The 19,492-nt window shown below is 44.9% G+C and overlaps 1 protein-coding gene across 2 annotated transcripts; it reads right to left on the reverse strand.

Moving 5' to 3' along the window:
• Positions 1–6,600: 6,600 nt before the first annotated feature.
• LOC310663600 (osteoclast-associated immunoglobulin-like receptor) lies at positions 6,601–14,393 on the reverse strand. Of its 2 annotated transcripts, XM_083411639.1 has the most exons (6): positions 14,053–14,393; positions 13,889–13,924; positions 12,371–12,661; positions 11,062–11,367; positions 9,466–9,756; positions 6,601–6,761 (listed from the first exon to the last, which is right to left on the reverse strand). In XM_083411639.1, the coding sequence occupies exons 1-6, from the start codon at positions 14,213–14,215 to the stop codon at positions 6,652–6,654; spliced, it is 1,197 nt and encodes a 398-aa protein (XP_083267765.1). In that variant the 5' UTR covers positions 14,216–14,393; the 3' UTR covers positions 6,601–6,651. The 2 variants fall into 2 exon arrangements, with proteins under 2 accessions (XP_083267765.1, XP_083267766.1); XM_083411640.1 differs by lacking the exon at positions 12,371–12,661 and having other exon boundaries at positions 14,053–14,390.
• Positions 14,394–19,492: the final 5,099 nt, after the last annotated feature.

Genomic DNA, 19,492 nt, shown 5'->3' on the forward strand with positions numbered 1-19,492 from the left:
GGTGAGCTTCCATTGTTCAGTCCCAGCTCCTGCCAACCTAGCAGTTCGAAAGCACGCCAAAGTTCAAGTAGATAAATAGGTACCGCTCCGGCGGCAAGGTAAACGGCGTTTCCGTGTGCTGCTCTGGTTCGCCAGAATCGGCTTAGTCATGCTGGCCACATGACCCGGAAGTTGTACGCCGGCTCCTTCGGCCAATAAAGCGAGATGAGCGCCGCAAACCCAGAGTCGGTCAAGACTGGACTTAAAGGTCAGGGGTCCCTTAGCCCTTGTGGCTATGTTGTACCTCTGCTGTCAGAGGCAGATCTGGATCTTTCAAGATGTGGCTCCTCCTCCCTCCTCCCCCAAAAAACTAGAGTGGCCATCTGTAAGAAAAGGAGGTTGTAACTACCATAATGGTCACAGCTGTGTGAAACATGAGAACTTTGGTAAACACACATCAAAAAAATGCTGCAGCTGCTGAAGTTTCCTCTTCTACATAACCACTCTCATAACCAGAACCCTAGTCTTCTCCTTTGCCAGCGGCTCCACAGCCTGACTATTGTTTCTAGACAAAATGGCATTGAAAACATCTGTGGCAGAAGCCTCACAGTCTACAGATTTATCTGAAGTCAACAGTTGCCCGTGTGTGTTTGTGTGTGTGTGTGTGTGTGTGTGTGTGTGTGTGTGTGTGTGTAAAGACCACCTTGCTGTCATTTCCCCAATGGGGCTAAAGTTAAATGAACCTAAGCAGAACAGCCTGAGGGATTCCACCAAATAAACATCTTTCTTGATAGCTGCGATAATCTGTCAATATGAAACCTAGATATTTGTATATACAGTAATATCTTGGATCCGAAATGCCTTGGTACTCAGACGTTTGGGCTCCTGAATGCCGCAAACCCGGAAGTGAGTGTTCCGGTTTGCAAATATTCTTTACTATTATCCCCCCCCCCCCAACCAATCCAAGTCTTTGTGGTTGCAGAGAAACATTCCATCTTCCAGCACAATGGAGGATTCTCACCAATACGTAGCTTGGTGGGAGAGTGTGGAAGGAAGGTTATTGGTTGCCATTTGGCTAAGAAAGTCCATGATAATGGTGGACAAAGGACCCCCTACATAAGAGCAAGGGAGCTGCAACTGGGAGATGGGGTGAGATCCTTGGATGCTGTAGATTGAGTCCGGTAACCAAACCATTGGATACAGGAACAGGATCTAGAACAGGGTGATGATTTCTATGGTGTTCTTCCATTTTGTGTTGATATTATTTTCTCACCCATTCAGTTTCAGTTATTTAATTATGTTATCTTATTAATATTGTTTTATATAATGTTAATTTTAGGCCCATAAACTAGGGTTGCTTTTTGGGGGGCCATGTTTTTACACTATGGTTTTATGGACTGATTTTTACATTCTTATTTCTATTTTCTAATATGTTTTGAATGGTCATACAGTGGTACCTCAGGTTACATACGCTTCAGGTTACAGATGCTTCACGTTACAGACGCTTGAGGTTACAGACTCTGCTAACCCAGAAATAGTGCTTCAGGTTAAGAACTTTGCTTCAGGATGAGAACAGAAATCGTGCTCTGGCGGCGCAGCGGCAGCGGGAGGCCCCATTAGCTAAAGTGGTGCTTCAGGTTATGAACAGTTTCAGGTTAAGAACGGACCTCCGGAACGAATTAAGTACTTAAACTGAGGTACCATTGTACTTACTGTTTGCTTGATATTCTGTGAGCCACTTTTGGACGCAAGCTTGAGGGCAGGTGGCAAACAACTGAACAGATGATGGTGAGGGACCAAGTCTGGCTGTCGCCACTCCCCTCTCTTCCCATCAGGCCTCTGAGGGCGTTTTGGTGCCTGAGGCATTTGAGATGCTTAAAAAGACTCCCCAGAAACTGCTGGCAGAGACAGGCTACCGTACGTAAGTCAATGAAAAGGACCTTTCCTGCAAGTTTGCTCTCTGAAAATATGGGGTGCAGGAAGGAAGAATGGGAAGGAAATGGCACGCTAGGTTGGAGAGTAAAATATTCAAAGAAAGTATTCATCAGAGCTCAAAGCCGAATGAGGTAGGATGGTATTTCCTAAGGCTGACTGTTTCCTTATTTCCCTTCCCCTTTGAGCACTGACAGTAATTAACCTAAGAATAGCACTAGAATTAAGGAAACCAAAAAGAACAGAAAGGGCAGAAATGAAACAGAGAGAGAGAGAGAGAGAGAGAGAGAGAGAGAGAGAGAGAGAACGCTATTTCTTGAACTGGGACAGAGGAAGAGAGAGTTGCCCATCTAAGCGGATGCAAGACAGACCCCACTCAAATACTGGGGATGTCCTCAAAGCAGGATGCTGAGGCTGAACATTGTGGCCCGAGACCAGAGCTTTGATGTGGTTGCTGCTGCTGCTGCTGCACTTTCCCTTTCAAACAAACAGAAAAGGAGATGCCTCTTCTATCGCTGCTGCCAAAATACTTATGCTCCTCCTGCTGACTGGGTGCTGGTTTTGACCTTTAAAACCCTATGCGGCCTAGGACCCACGTACCTACGGGACCACCTCTCCTGGTATGCCCCGCGGAGGACCTTAAGGTCCACAAATGACAATACTTTGGAGGTCCCAAGTCGCAAGGTGGTTAGATTGGTCTCAACTAGGGCGAGGGCCTTTTCAGCACTGGCCCTGACTTGGTGGAACGCTCTGTCACAAGAGACTAGGGCCCTGCGGGACTTGACATCTTTCCACAGGGCCTGCAAGATGGAGCTGTTCCTCCTGGCCTTTGGTTTGGACTCATTCTGACCCTTATGTTTCCCTCCCCTTATGGTTTTGATCTATGGGCTACTATTAAAATGAGGCTGCATTTTAAATTGTATTTTTAACCTGTATTTTTAATTGGTTCCCCACCCCCCATTATGGTTTTATTGTAATTTTACTGGTGTTAGCCGTCCTGAGCCCGGCTCTGGCCAGGAAGGGAGGGGTATAAATAAAATTTTATTATTGTTGTTGTTGTTGTTCAGTGCTCGCCCCACAGCGAAGGGTGGAATTGAAACTCAAGAAGAAAATTGAGTCCCCGCAGATGTATAGCACCCAGTATATTATTTCAAACTGTGACTTGTTAACATACCAGGCCAAGATGAGCTAAGGAAACTCAAAACAACAAAATCTGAAGTGTTCTGGAGCCCTGCTAGTGAGGTGACCCTACACGTGAAAGACCAGTTTTCTGAAGGCAGATTAGAAGTCTAGCAGTTCATGTTTCTGGAGGCTGAGGGAGAGGAAGATATGTTTTAATGTTTCCCTGAAGGGTTTACAATGTCTATCAGCTTGGCAAATAAATGTACCTTTGTGATTTGCATGTGTTACAGTGACTTTCAGTTTGAAAATTAAGTTACATTTGAGATTCTATTCCAAACATAGTTGCAAATACCTATTATTGGGTTACAGGGTAGCTTCAGGCAGAAGAGGGATCTATATCAGCTGCAAAAGTTCACAAAGGGAGCGGGGGGGGGGGGGAGAACTTCCCATTCGTTTTGTCATCTATTTTCCTTTTTAAAAAGGTGTGTTTCCATTTATTGCATAGGAGAAACAGTGATAGAGCTTATCTGGCATAAATCAATACCTTCCTCTTTCAACTGGGCAGCTCACAGCGTTGACAGACAAGCCAAGTTAGCTTGTTAGCGCTGTCAAATGACCGGGATGCTGTAACGCTGGTGGCCTGTGGAGGCGCTGTTTGTAATGTAAGTTAATGGCTTGGGATTTCATAGGAATAATACTCCAGGTTGTATAAAATGGGGTTCATGAGTGAATGGTGGAATTTATAGAAATGACTATCTATTTCTGTGAGTGAGATGTATTTATCTACGTGCAGCCCAATATGTGCATGCGGTATAGTGATTTTGTACAACAATAGCGACCCTACTCTACCAAACCAGCCATGCTACTATCCAAATACTCTCTCCATGTCCACCTCCAACTCTCGCTCCAAGTGCAACTCAACTCCAAACTCAGCCGACTCCCTAAACTTCTCCCATCTGCTTTCAAACTCCTTTGCAAACTCTGAGCCAATCACCACTCACTTCCAACATTCCAAGCACACTCCCTCCCCTCCCCAACCCAACACATACCTTAATTCATATATTATACTGACCTACACATTTACCAAATATAAATTTCCCATAATTAATCTAATATTATTACATACATATGCAATATTATTTACATAAACACCAGAAAATCAAGAGGTGCCCTTGGTTTAAATAAAAAATTAACACAATAAATGCATTTATTGGATATGTTAAGGTTACCAGATTTTTTCCAATGAGTCCAGGGACACTTTTCAACTTCCTATTAAATAGATGGATTTTGTAAGGGGACTGATTTGTATATCCGGGGACTGTCCCCAGGAAATGAGGACGTCTGGTAACCTTAGTATATGTACAAAAATATTGTAAACAAGTAGGAACATTGGCAGGCTTTGACTAAAGCAGGGGTCAGCAACCCTTTTCAGCCGTGGGCCAGTCCACTGTCCATAGCCATGCCTGGATCTGAGCACTTCTCCAACAATGTGAGATATTTGTCTGTTGCCCGTGCGTCTTACTAGGGGGGCACGGTTTGCACTTTGTTAAAATAACCTTGTAGTAACCCAAAGATTCACTTGTATTTCCCACCCACAATTTCTAGAATGGATTAAACAATTGGGGGGGGGGGTGTTACATCCCCAAATTCAGGACAGCAGAGGAATTTCTACCCCATTTTTTCTTTCTTAACTAGTTTTTGCTGTTGGGGCAGCAAGTGTAGCAAGTCTCCCAGGGGACACTAAGGGGCCTGGAAGGGCACTCCTTCCCCCTGCACACCCTTCCACATGGTCACATACACCAGCTACACGAAAAACTGTTTATGACAAAAAATATGCCTTGTCTCTGGCCTTTGCCAATAAAACTTGGGATACAGTGGTTCCTCGGGTTACATACACTTCAGGTTACAGACTCCGCTAACCCAGAAATAGTACCTCGGGTTAAGGACTTTGCTTCAGGATAAGAACAGAAATTGTGCTCAACTGGTGCAGCAGCAGCAGGAGGCCCCATTAGCTAAAGTGGTGCTTCAGGTTAAGAACAGTTTCAGGTTAAGAATGGACCTCTGGAGCGAATTAAGTACTTAACCCTAGGTACCACTGTATTTCATTTCATTTCCAGACTCAGGGCCGTCTTACCCATAGATGCTAGTGGTGTGGGGTGCCGAGTCCCAGGTGACAGTCCCGGGGACACTGAATGAGCGAAGGTGCATGCACAGCTTCCGCCGAGTGTCGGCTCAGATTTTTCCCTTTTAGCCTGTAGGCATCAAATTCTGCAGAGTGCCAGAAGGCTAAAAGGGAAAACACCCAGCCAACGCTCAGCGGGAGCAGCGCACACACTCTTGCTCGCTCAGGGCAGGCCTGCTCACTCGGTGTGCTCACTCACCCAACAGGTTGAGGCGCAGGCACGCGCAGTGCCCCTCCTGTTAGCTGTCTTCGTCTTTGAGGTGGGCATCATGTGGGATGTAAACACAGGAGCAGTCAATGACAACATTCCTAGAGTGTACATGTTAGAACATGGGGAGGGATGTCTGTCCAGCAAGCAGGTAAACTTCCTGGGGATGGACTTCCTCCGCTTGTGACCAGAGGTGGGTGTGGCCTCACCTGTGCAGGTAAATGATAAAAGCACAGGGCAGGCAGCCATCTCTCTCTCTCTCTCTCTCTCTCTCTCTCTCTCTGCCATCTTCCTTCGATAAGGAAACATCTAAGCATGCCCTCTTGGCTCTCAGCCAAGAGAGGAGATAAGGACTATCTTGCTACATGATAGATTCTAAGTGTATGTAACCTTTTTTAAGCTGTCTGCCTTCTGGGATCATACTGTGAACAGAACGTGAGTAAACTCTTTTATACTTTTATAAAGACTGTGTCGTGTCTTGTATTTTAAGAGGGAACAAAGGGGAAATTACCAGAGTAATTATTATAGAGGTTCTAGCGAACCTGTGCAGATGTTACCGTTGCGAACTTAAAGGGGAATGTCATAAACTCTGCTGATATTTTGGGAACTTGTTAGCACAAGTTGGAGTTAGGATATAATGTCACAATATATCCTCTCATGCACCCCAGAACATTCCCACACATCAGGCACCACAGATCTCCACAGGGCTGGCTCCCCCGGCCTGCTCGCCACCCTCACCCGCCTCCACCATGCCATGCTGAAGAAGTGCTGCACCCAGAGCCTCTGCTTCCCATAGCCGCTGCAGCACGAAGCAGCCAGGTGAGCTGGGAGGTGCCTCATCCAGCCTCCGCCTCTTCACTGCCGGAGGAGCCCTAGCCGTTGCCCGCCTCCTCCAGCCCCACAAAGCTGGGCATGCCACGGGCAGTGCCGTCCCGTCCCAAGAGGCTCCCTACGCTGCTGCTGGTCTTCCCTCCCTAAAAAAAGGAGGTCAACAACTCTGGGAAATGGGGGGGGGGTATGCTTAAGAAGGCCCTGTCCAATCCTCCAGTATTCTCACCCCACCCCAGGCGCTTCCAAAAAGGTTTCTTGGTGTTATCACAGAATAGAAATTTGGCCTTCAGATGAACAAGAAATGAAACCAGTCTCTATGGGATTCCTGTGGCTTTGCTTGTCTCGGATGCCTCAAGGAAGGGTCTTGACTTGTGGAACTGAGTCGAGTCAGAGCTTCTCAGCCTTGCCTGCTGCACATGAACTCAGCCACGATCAGCACCAAGGAAAGCAGGACCAAGCCAGCAACTCCCAGGCGGATGATGATCTCCATGGATGTAGAAGTGTTTGCTGCAGAGTGAGACAGAGAAGAGTTACTACTCAATTGTTGGTTGTGATGAAGGCAGGGTGGAGAGGGAGATTACCCTAAGGCTGTGGCCCTCAGCATACTTAGCCCCACTGAGTTCAGTTGGACTTACTTCTGATTTCTAAGAACATAAGAACAGCCTGCTGGATCTACCTGCCAATGGAAGCAGTCTTCTAATCTACTCCACTTGTTTTTTACTTCTGACTAGAACCAGAGAGATGATACAAAGCATACTAAGTCTGCAAGCAGTGGACCAACTCAAAGTTCCACTGTCACAGTTGCTCCCTGTTGCTAAGAAGATGGCAGGTACACATGTTGCGTTCCAGTTTTTTATGTCACTGCAGGAGCATCCAAAAGTGGTCAGTTTGTGATTGGTCATTTGCTGGGTGTTCCATTCAGAATTACTGGTCCATAATGTGGGCTTGGAATTTCATTGAACAATGGATTGGTTGGGTGGTCCTGGCTGAAGAGAGCACAAGGTCAGGTTCAGCCTGGGGTCAGCTGGGAGGCTCAGTAACTCGAGCCAAAGTCTGTTCTCATAAGAAAACCCGTTGTTTTTAAAAACAAGACTTTGTTAAAAGCAAAAACTTCACATGATTACACAATTTAGGACTGCTCAGAAGCCAAGAAAATAACAAAACTATCTTATCTAGCTGGCTGACACAAAACATGCAAATCGTAGCAGGCTGAGCAGGAAGGCAAAAGACAATCTAAGGTCCGTACAGGCACTGATCATCCCTTCAGGATGAAAGCTCCCTCATACCAGCCCCAACCCAGATTTAAGAAATATCCGCAGATTTGTTGTTGAAGGTTGTAAATAAACAACAACTGGGTCTATGTGTACAGATATTACAGATGTACTAGATGATAAGGCAATGTTACAACCATGAAAAGGGTTAGTATTGTAATGTCTCATTCTCACATTGCATAATGTTGCGGGTTGCCTTTAATTACTTAATTGATGTATGAGTATGGGAATTATTTAAATGTCTCCTCCCTCTCTCCTCTCTCTCTGCTCCTCTGATGAAGAAGATGGATATGAGAGTCGTCTTGTTGTTTTGTTATTTGCTTTATAAATAAAACCTTTGATGTTACTATTTCAATCACAGTTGCTTTGCTGCATTCTGCTGTAAAGGACTGAGTTTACTATCTGCAAACGGGCATTTAATGCTCTCAAGCCCAGTGTTGTTCAATACAGTGGTACCTCTGAATGAATTAATAAACTTTATTACGGTCACAGACCAGGATAAAAAACAAACAAACATATAAATAAAATAGCAGTTAGGGTTTTGTTTTTTTTAAACTGATAACTGTTGGAGCAAATAAGGACAAAGAAACAAGCATAGGATAAAACATCTGAATAAAAAACAAGATTAAACACGGATAATGAATGGATAAAAACTGATAATTAAAACAGATAAAAACTAAAAACAAATAAAAACATGCAGTTAAAACAACTGTAAGAGCGTGAGAACTAAAAGATTCGCAGTTAAAACAACGATAAGAGGCTGCAGAGCAGAAGGCGCTGAAATATAGGACACTCACAGCATTAGAAACTGATGTGCAAATATGGTTAAAACAGACAATTAAAGCAATGTACAGCAATAAATTTAGACACAATGTGCAACAATAAACTACCTCAGGGAGTTGACTCAGAGTCACCCATGGAACCGAGTTTGGGAATTTTCATGCCGGACTATTTTGAGTTGGGCGATGGTCTGCGTCTACAGATTTGCACTCAGAATCTGGCGCCCATCCAGGTCTTCTTCTGGTCTTTGCCTAACAGCAAAAGGTCAAACTTCTGCTTTTGCGGGAGGTCGGCGAACCTCACCAGTAGGGTATCAATGAACTTACTGCGTGCCTCTTCGTAAAAGGGACATTTAAAGAATAAGTGCTCTGGGCTTCCTATCTCTCCCAATGGACAGGTGCAAAGTCTCTGGGCATAGGGGACTTTAGTTCCAAAGGCTCCATCCAGGACCGGCGAGGGAAGAGCCGCGCTTCTGGCAAGTGTAAAGGCCCTTCTTGCATTTCTAGATACGAGAAAGGAGAGATATGCTGCCGGTGCAGCTATCTCTCTCTCGATTTCTCCAATTTTATAGTCGGGGCACCTTACGCAGTCCTGTTGTTAAGCATTTGCTTAACATCAATATACAAATGGTACCTCTGGTTACATACGCTTCAGGTTACATACGCTTCAGGTTACAGACTCCACTAACCCAGAAATAGTACCTCTCTTCAGTTTTAGGTTAAGAACAGACCTCCAGAACGAATTAAGTACTTAACCCGAGGTACACTGTATGCCATTACTCAGGAGATTAGTTGGCAGAGAACACAGGTGAGATGTGCCCCTTGTCAGGGAAGGGCAAGCTGCACAGCAGAGATGCCCTGTGAGATTCCCTGGGATGACGAGAGGACTGGGCCTCACAAAGATGGAAGGCTTTGGAGAAAGCTCTCCTGGAGAAGAAAGAGAGCTGGTATGCGGAAGGGGGAACATCTGCAACTGTATCACTGCAAAATAGGAAACTTTTCTCCTGCTTTTAGAGAAGTGGTGCCACCGGAGGCTAAGAAGCTGGTTCCTCTCCTCCCTGCAGTGTGAGTCTCAGGCCCCTTGAAGCTCCTGCCTCCTCCACCACAGGGAGCGAGACTTGGACGGCAGGGGAGAGACAAGGACCAAGCCAGTCTTCTCACCTCTTACAACCAGCTCCGTGGCATCACTTGGCTCTGACCAGGCAAAGGGGTTTCCCCAGCGGTGATATTGGCAGGTGTACTTTCCTTCGTCTTCCAACCCCACCTTGAAGAAAGGGAACTCGGCTCTGTTTCTCTCTGACTCCGTCACCTGCGATGTTATCAGTTCCCCGGATTTGTAGAGGGAGAAGTTGAGACCCTTTTCTGGCCCCTGGCACTCGATGGTGATATTCTGTCCTGGGGAAATACGTTTGTCGGGTAGCACTTTGATGGAGGGTTTGGACAGGCTGGGACCTGGGTGCAAATAAAACACTGTGAGAAGGGTATGGAGGGAAGTGGCGTGATATTCTTCCCCTGCACTCTGCTGCTTTTGATCAGATCAGCAGAAATATCTGCAAACTAAAACTATGCCCTTTTAAAATGTGGCTCTTTGGGGGGGGGGTAGGTGGGGGTTATTTGGGTTACTGTCTTTATTTTTATATATTGTGATCTTTTTCTGTGAACCGCCCTGAGACCTCTGGATATAGGGCAGTATATAAATTCAGTAAACAAACAAACAAAACAAACTGACTTTTAACACATAATTTAAAAATGCTTAGAATGGCTCTTTCCTTATGAAAAAATGGTTGTACGTAGGGACTGCTACTGTTTTGTCTTTAGTTAAAAATGTCTAGAGCCGTTGTAGAGAATTATTGGCCCTCCAGATGTTATGGACCTACATGCCATTGGCCACACTTGCTAGGACCCAGTAACATCTGGAAGGACAAAGGTTGCTTCCTAGTCTGCATATATCTGTCTATCATCTATCATCTATCTATCATCTATCTATCTATCATCTATCATCTATGTATCTATCTATCATCTATCTATATCTATCTATCTATCATCTATCTATCTATCTATCTATCTATCTATCTATCTATCTATCTATCTATCTATCATCATCTATCTATCTATATCTATCATCTATATCTATCTATCTATCTATCTATCTATCATCTATCTATCTATCATCTATCTATCTATCTATCATCTATCTATCTATGTCCACTCCACCACCGAGACCATTCCATTGTAACTATCCAACCTGCCAAAATTTCAACACCTCTTGCAATGGTTTGACACCTTTCCGTTTTAACACTACAAATTCTACAAACACCTTCTTGCAGCTTTCTTCAGAAGTTTCCAAGAGAAAAAGAAGAAGAGTTTGGATTTGATATCCCACTTTATCACTACCTGAAGGAGTCTCAAAGCGGCTAACATTCTCCTTTCCCTTCCTCCCCCACAACAAACACTCTGTGAGGTGAGTGGGGCTGAGAGACTTCAGAGACGTGTGACTGGCCCAAGGTCACCCAGCAGCTGCATGTGGAGGAGCGGGGAATCAAACCCGGTTCACCAGATTACGAGTCTACCGCTCTGAACCACTACACCACACTGGCTCTCAGAGCCATGCACACCACACTCCCCCCTTCAATCTCAGCCAATTTGGAATATTTTATTCTATGCAAATTCTCCACTGGATGTACAGATGCTGAAAATGCAGAACACTCCCATTTCAGACCCTTTTGTGACAATATGAGGATGTATTTTGAACCTTACTTATTCTGTTGATGCGTCGGCTGTCACTGAAATCTGAGCACAGTTCAACGAAGGCTGTTGTGTTGCAATATCTACATTGGTAGAGACCCCCTTGGAATTCTTGGGCATTGTCAAAGGCAAACACAGCCTCCTTTGTTGCTGTTTTCTCTGTCAGTTTTCCCTGCTGCCCATCTGCACCCACTTCTATATACAAAGAGAACAGCCATGGTAAGTTGTCTTCTGCCTTGCAGCTGATTTTGACATTCCCCTTTTCGGCAAGCATTTCAGATGAATTCACTGCGATGGAAGGCTTGGGATGCAGCTTTCCTGCACATGGAAGAGAACAAGGGTGAGATTTCAAAGACGCAGTTCAGCCTTCTCAAATCAGTCCCAGGCAACAGTCTGTCATATGGGCGAGGTTTGCATGTTCTGGGAGAATGCAAATTCCCAAGGATGGATCGGAGGGTAAAGGTTCACAAGAACTTGATGCTTCTATTTTGTTTGTTTGTTTACAACTTCAGTTTAGAGATGGGTGACCTGGCACCTTCCACATGCCTACAACACCCATCATTGGCCAGGTTAGGGGGGAGGCAGGTTCCTGAGAAGAGTTACTGTTTGCTGCGGTTCAGTGTGGCAGATCCAGGAAATCTTATAAGCTGAGTTACTGTACATTTCTCTTGCCTATTTCAATGAACGCTGTAGAAAGAGTTAAGAACCAAGTATTTGGGATCATTGGTCTTATCTGCATCTACACTGAATATCCTGTGTATCTAACTGTGTGATTGCAATTTTTATTTAAGACTCACAGTGCTTTTTCCTGGAGGTACTTAAGGGCACCCAGTACTGGCACCTTTTTGCCCCCTCAAAGAAAAGCATTGGTTCAGAGATTTTGTTGAATTTATGGCATTTCTGTTGAATTCGTGGCATTTCTGCAATATTTAGTACTAGTGGAGAACTCTTAATAACAACAACAACTAAATATTTTTTATATCCTGCCCATCTGGCTAGGTTTCCCCAGCCACTCTGGGCAGCTCCCAACAGAATATTAAAGACACATTAAAACATCAAACATTAAAAACTTCCCTAAACAGGGTTGCCTTAAGCTATCTTCTAAAAGTCAGATAGCTGTTTAAGTCAGATAGTTCTCTATTCCCAGCTGCTTCTACTGTTCTTAAAGTCATGATCTGGAAAAGGCTGCTAGGCCTGGAGGGAGGGATGAGGCAGGCGGAAAAAGCCATTGCCTGATGGCCAGCATAATGTCTCTCTCTCTCTCCCCTTCCCCTTACACGTCAGTTGTGAAAATAGCATAAAAAGGCTAAGCCAGACTCACCTTTTATGTAGACTTGGACAGGATCACTGCGATATGAGCACAGTTGATCATAACTTAAGAAATAGCTACATGTATAGGTTCCGCCATCTGAAGCTCTTGCATTGGCAATCTGAAATACAACTGCATCCCTCTCGCTCTTCCAAACTTCTAAATCAGTAATTCGTGAATCTTTGTGAAGATAGTAGATTGCATCTTGATGGTAAATACTTGAACACCGTAAAATGATATTTCCCCCCAGACTGACCACATTTGTGGGAGCCACTGAGATGAAAGGTTTTGGGTAAGTTTGTCCTGGACCGAAACAGGAGAACAAAGGTGAGATTTGGAAGATGGATCACCAAAGAGGAAGACAAAAGAAGGCCCTGACTTTACCACATTTGAGAACTAAGGTACGACAGTAATTACTAATTTTTAAATGAAAATGCATTATTTCCACCCTAGTGGGGAAGACTGTGGTCAGGTGAGCTGTGTGTCTGCTCATTCCACTGTTCAGCTGCTCTTGGTGGGTGGGCAACTTCAAGACCCCCTCCTGCTTTCCTTTCTTATGGTTTTCAGAACTGAACTTGGACAGCTTTTCAAAGAGCAGACTGTCCTCTGTAATGGCCACCTCATTGGCCTATCAGAATGAGTTGGTAGAAGGCACTCTCTTCTACTGCAGCTACTCGAGCTTTGTCATGCAAGTTCCCCCAGGAGCCAACCAGATGTCTGTGGGAAATCCAAGAGCAGGACTGAGAGCAGCAGAGCATTCTAAGGTTACACTGGTGGAATTGCATTTTGTGTGTAGATTGTCTAAAGGCAAAGAAATAGGGATGGGGTTCATACCATGGATAATATGGATTGATATAAAATATAGATTGTGAAATAATATGCAGTTGTAAATGTTGACAACGGGACCCATGGAGGGGGTGGGGGGAAGTCTCGAGATTCAGAGTAGCCAAAGGTAAGCCGTTCCGGAAGACCGTTCGACTTCCAAAACACGCAATTGCCAGTTGGCAAAATCCATTGAAAAATGGGAGAAACATGCCTCGGAAGCTGTTTGACCTCTGTTATTCAGAGGTATCCTGCCTCTGGCAGTGCAGGGAGAAGGTTGCCATCATGTCTAGTTGCTCAGGTGTGTTCGAAAACCATTTACTTCCAGGTTGTCGTTTGAAACTTTCAACTTCTGAAGTGTTTGACAACTGAGGTTCCACTGTACAGTATATCAATATGCATTTGGATTGTTACAGTTTTATGTTTTGTATAATAAAATAAAAATCATTATTTTTAAAAAACACCTAATTAAAAAATCAATAAATGTACATTTTGACCAAAAAAGAGAGAGAAAGAAATGGGGATGGGATGTTCCTGTACCTTTAATTTTTGTATAGATCAGAGAACATTTGGTAGGCCTCTGTGTTTATAATGCAGATGTTAAGAAATTGGATCTGGTTGGGGGAAATCATTGCAGTTCGCTCCCATTCTGCCCCCCACCATCTCCGTCTCGCCCCCTGTTCATATTTATCACCCGAAGAGACTCACCTCCAGAGATCTGCCACTGTCCAGCCAGCAGGAATCCTGGAAAGGAGATGGTTGCATTAGCGGCAATATAGTTGAGCAGCAGGAACCACAACTGGGTCTCTGGTCCTTCCACCCGGCCATTGCACAACTCTCAGTCCCTTCACCCTTTCATCTGAGATACCAACCAATAAAGAGGATGTTGAAAGAGAGCCTCATGATGAAGGAGCACCCAGCCCTGTGGTCCAGTGTCCTGTGTCCCCCAAGATGTGTGCTGTCCCCGGAATGAAGATCTTGGAGGGAGGCTGCAACATGGCTCTGCAACACTGTTCTTCCCTTTGATGTACACATACTCTGTGATGCACAGTTGAGCAGCGCTGGAAGTGCCTCGCAAGCCACTTCCCTTTTTTCCCTTTCATGCTGCAGTCATATTCTGCAAAATCAGCTTGAAGTAGATCATGTGCTTTCATATATACTTGCAATATTGGAAGGGACCACACGGGTCATCTAGTCCAACCCCCTGCAATGTAGGAGGGTTGTTGGGTTTTTTGCCCAAGGTGAAGCTCGAACCCACAACCCTGAGAATAATTTTTCAATTTCAATTTCTTTGTTCGACCGATAGTCAGAAATAAAACATTACACAATAATTATAGTCTATAACATCATAGGGGTACATAAATAAGGTAGGGCCACAGTACTAGACCTCTCACAGATAACCCACATCAAGGCATTCAATTATACGCTTCCGACACTTGAGTGCCAGGAAAAGGAATTTAGCCACTGACAAAGTTGTTTTCTCAGAAGACTTATTTAGCAGATACGCTGTCTGCTTTCCTCTTTGTCGGGAACTGCGCTGGGGTAAGTATGGAGTTATAAGATACTGTCTTAAATCATTGTAGAAGGGACAGCTCAGTAAAATGTGCTCTGTGGATTCTACCTCACCCAATGCACAGTGGCATAATCTCTGGTCATATGGGACTCCTCCATATCTTCCCTTCAGAACCGCCGAGTCAAGAACATTCAGCCTAGCCGCAGTAAATAGTCTGCGGTATTCCACGTAGTGGATATCTGCCAGGTAGCGAGCTGGAGCAGCCCGATACAACTGCTCCCCCAGAAACAACCCAGGTTTCACACGGGCTATGTCCTCCTGTCTGGCAATATCCCTTAATCTTTGAGCGATCACCGCCTTTGCTTGGCTATACGTCGTGGACTCTATATAAAGGGAGGACAGCCCGCACTTCTGCACTTCCTCCACTATCTCCCCTTCCCATGGAGATTTAAAGTTGTCCCTCAGGATCAAGGGGGCCAAACCCACCGCTCTGAAACAGAGCTTGAGCCATAGCCATAACTTCGCTTTCAGGGCCACATACTTAAAGGCTTGACAACCAGTTTCCAATCTCATGATCGCGCCTGCCACGGAGGGGGGGATCCTGAGTATGGCCCTAAGGAATTGGGTTTGGATAGATTCCAATTTTTCAAAGTCCCTACGTGAGCCCAAGGCAGTGCCCACCAGCAGAAGGGGGAGGACTTTCATTTTAAAGAGTCACATAGCAACTTTGACAGTTTGTGCCTCTTTCTTGGAGTACAGGGTTCTAATCACCAAGGCTGCTTTGGATGCGTTCGAGGCTATGTATTCTCTGTGCGCCAAGAAGGACCTATTTGATCTTACAACCTGACCCAGGTATTTGAAGCAACTGACCTGCTCTAAAGGAATACCATTAATTGACCACCAACATTCCAAAGGAACAGAAAAGACCCTTTATGTATGCGACAACAGCAGCACAGATGCTACTAGCCCAGAGACAGAAAGAAGGAATGGCAAACTAAGCTGTTAGCCTAGGCTGAAATGGCAAAACTGACCGGAAAACTCTGAGACTAAGAAGACAAGAAATTCAAGAAAGAATGGGAGAAGTTTATAATTTATTTAGGAGACCACATCTGTAAGCAGATGAAAACATTAGCAGGATTTTAATCTCACTTGTAATGTAACAAATACTACGGATGATATGGATAGATACAAAGCATAGACTGTGAAATAATTTGTTGTTGTTTAGTTGTTTAGTCGTGTCCGACTCTTCGTGACCCCATGGATCAGAGCACACCAGGCACTCCTGTCTTCCACTGCCTCCCGCTGTTTGGTCAAACTCATGTTAGTAGCTTCGAGAACACTGTACAACCATCTCATCCTCTGTCGTCCCCTTCTCCTTGTGCCGTCCATCTTTCCCAACATCAGGGTCTTTTCCAGGGAGTCTTCTCTTCTCATGAGGTGGCCAAAGTATTGGAGCCTAAGCTTCAGGATCTGTCCTTCCAGTGAGCACTCAGGGCTGATTTCCTTCAGAATGGATAAGTTTGATCTTTTTGCAGTCCATGGGACTCTCAAGAGTCTCCTCCTTCAAAAGCATCAATTCTTTGGCGATCAGCCTTCTTTATGGTCCAGCTCTCACTTCCATACATCACTACTGGGAAAACCATAGCTTTAACTAGATGGACCTTTGTTGGCAAGGTGATGTCTCTGCTTTTTAAGATGCTGTCTAGGTTTGTCATTGCTTTTCTCCCAAGAAGCAGGCGTCTTTTAATTTCGTGGCTGCTGTCACCATCTGCAGTGATCATGGAGCCCAAGAAAGTAAACTCTCTCACTGCCTCCATTTCTTCCCCTTGTAAATGTTGACAATAGGACCCATGAATGGGATTGGGGGAGGGGAGTCTGGAGGTTCAGAGAAATCTCATTTTATGGCTATGTATTTGATATTGTAATTAATTTACATTTGTAAAATAAAAATGGTTTCAAAAAGAGACAGAGAGAAAACTAGATCACTTTTGGCTTTCACTGAGTTCGGTAATGCTATTTGCTCAGTTCAGAAAAGGATCGGGGTGGGGGTGGGGGGTGGGTGACTCCTCTATGTGGGAAGGTTGCAGCATTTGCGACTGTTTAAAGGGAGAGGTGACATAATAGAAATTTTTAAAATTACACACAGCATTGAGAAAGTGAGTAGACACCCCTCTCACACACTAGAGCCCATGAACATCCAAGGAAGCTGAGTATTTAAAAATGCAGGGCAGATAAACTGCTTCACGCAGTGCATAGCTAGACTATGGAACTCTCTGCCACAGGAGGCAGTGATAGCCACCAACTTTGATGGCTTAAAATGCGGATTAGACACTCACGGAGGACAAGGCTTTCAATGGCTACTAGCCCTTATGGCTGAGTGGATGCGGGTGGCGCTGTGGTCTAAACCACAGAGCCTAGGGCTTGCCGATCAGAAGGTCGGTGGTTCGAATCCCCATGATGGCATGAGCTCCCATTGTTCAGTCCCAGCTCCTGCCAACCTAGCAGTTCGAAAGCACGTCAAAGTTCAAGTAGATAAATAGGTACCGCTCCAGCGGGAAGGTAAACGGCGTTTCCGTGCACTGCTCTGGTTCGCCAGAATCAGCTTAAAGCGAGATGAGCACCGCAACCCCAGAGTCGGTCACAACTGGACTTAAAGGTCAGGCGTCCTTTAGCCCTTGTGGCTATGTTGTACCTCTGCTGTCAGAGGCAGATCTGGATCTTTCAAGATGTGGCTCCTCCCCCCCCCAAAAAAAAACTAGAGTGGCCATCTGTAAGAAAAGGAGGTTGTAACTACCATAATGGTCACAGCTGTGTGAAACATGAGAACTTTGGTAAACACACATCAAAAAAATGCTGCAGCTGCTGAAGTTTCCTCTTCTACACAACCACTTTCATAACCAGAACCCTAGTCTTCTCCTTTGCTTCAGCCTGACTATTGTTTCTAGGCAAAATGGCATTGAAAACATCTGTGGCAGAAGCCTCACAGTCTACAGATTTATCTGAAGTCAACAGTTGCCCGTGTGTGTGTGTGTAAAGACCACCTTGCTGTCATTTCCCCAAAGGGGCTAAAGTTAAATGAACCTAAGCAGAACAGCCTGAGGGATTCCACCAAACAAATATCTTTCTTGATAGCTGCGATAATCTGTCAATATGAAACCTAGATATTTGTATATACAGTCATATCTTGGATCCCTAACGCCTTGGTATTCCGACGTTTGGGCTCCCAAACGCCTCAAACCCGGAAGTGAGTGTTCCGGTTTGCAAATATTCTTTACTATTATCCCCCCCCCCAACCAATCCAAGTCTTTGTGGTTGCAGAGAAACATTCCATCTTCCAGTACGAGGGAGGATTCTCACCAATACGTAGCTTGGTGGGAGAGTGTGGAAGGAAAGTTATTGGTTGCCATTTGGCTAAGAAAGTCCATGATAATGGTGGACAAAGGACCCCACACACATAAGAGCCAGGGAGCTGCAGCTGGGAGATGGGGTGAGATCCTTGGATGGTGTAGATTGAGTCTGGTAACCAAACCATTGGATACAGGAACAGGATCTGGAACAGGGTGATGATTTCTATGGTGTTCTTCCATTTTGTGTTGATATCATTTTCTCCCCCGTTCAGTTTCAGTTATTTAATTACGTTAGCTTATTAATATTGTTTTATATAATGTTAATTTTAGGCCCTTAAACTAGGGTTGCTTTTTGGGGGGCCATGTTTTTACACTATGGCTTTATGGACTGATTTTCACATTCTTATTTCTATTTTCTAATATGTTTTGAATGGTCATACAGTGGTACCTCAGGTTACATACGCTTCAGGTTACAGATGCTTCACGTTACAGACGCTTCAGGTTACAGACTCTGCTAACCCAGAAATAGTGCTTCAGGTTAAGAACTTTGCTTCAGGATGAGAACAGAAATCGTGCTCCGGTGGCGCAGCGGCAGCGGGAGGCCCCATTAGCTAAAGTGGTGCTTCAGGTTATGAACAGTTTCAGGTTAAGAACGGACCTCCGGAACAAATTAAGTACTTAACCTGAGGTACCATTGTACTTACTGTTTGCTTGATATTCTGTGAGCCACTTTTGGACACAATCTTGAGGGCAGGTGTCAAACAACGGAACAGATGATGGTGAGGGACCAGGTCTGGCTGTTGCCACTCCCCATCAGGCCTCTGAGGGCGTTTTGGTGCCTGAGGCATGTGAGATGCTTAAAAAGACTCCCCAGAAACTGCTGGCAGAGCCAGGCTACCGTACATAAGTCCAGTGAAAAGGACCTTTCCTGCAAGTTTGCTCTCTGAAAATATGGGGTGCAGGAAGGAAGAATGGGAAGGAAATGGCACGCTAGGTTGGGGAGTAAAATATTCAAAGAAAGTATTCATCAGAGCTCAAAGCCGAATGAGGTAGGGTGGTATTTCCTAAGGCTGACTGTTTCCTTTTTTTCCTTCCCCTTTGAGCACTGACAGTAATTAACCTAAGAATAGCACTAGAATGAAGGAAACCAAAAAGAACAGAAAGGGCAGAAATGAAACAGAGAGAGAGAGAGAGAGAGAGAAAGCTATTTCTTGAACTGGAAGAGAGAGTTGCCCATCTAAGCGGATGCAAATACTCAAATACTGGGGATGTCCTCAGAGCAGGATGCTGAGGCTGAACATTGTGGCCCAAGACCAGAGCTTTGATGTGGTCGCTGCTGCTGCTGCTGCACTTTCCCTTTCAAACAAACAGAAAGGAGCTGCCTCTTCTATCACTGCTGCCAAAATATTTATGCTCCTCCTGCTGACTGGGTGCTGGTTTTGACCTTTAAAA

This window comes from Podarcis tiliguerta (genome assembly GCF_965153285.1).
Source record: "Podarcis tiliguerta genome assembly, chromosome: 13".
NCBI classification, from domain to species: Eukaryota; Metazoa; Chordata; class Lepidosauria; order Squamata; family Lacertidae; genus Podarcis; species Podarcis tiliguerta.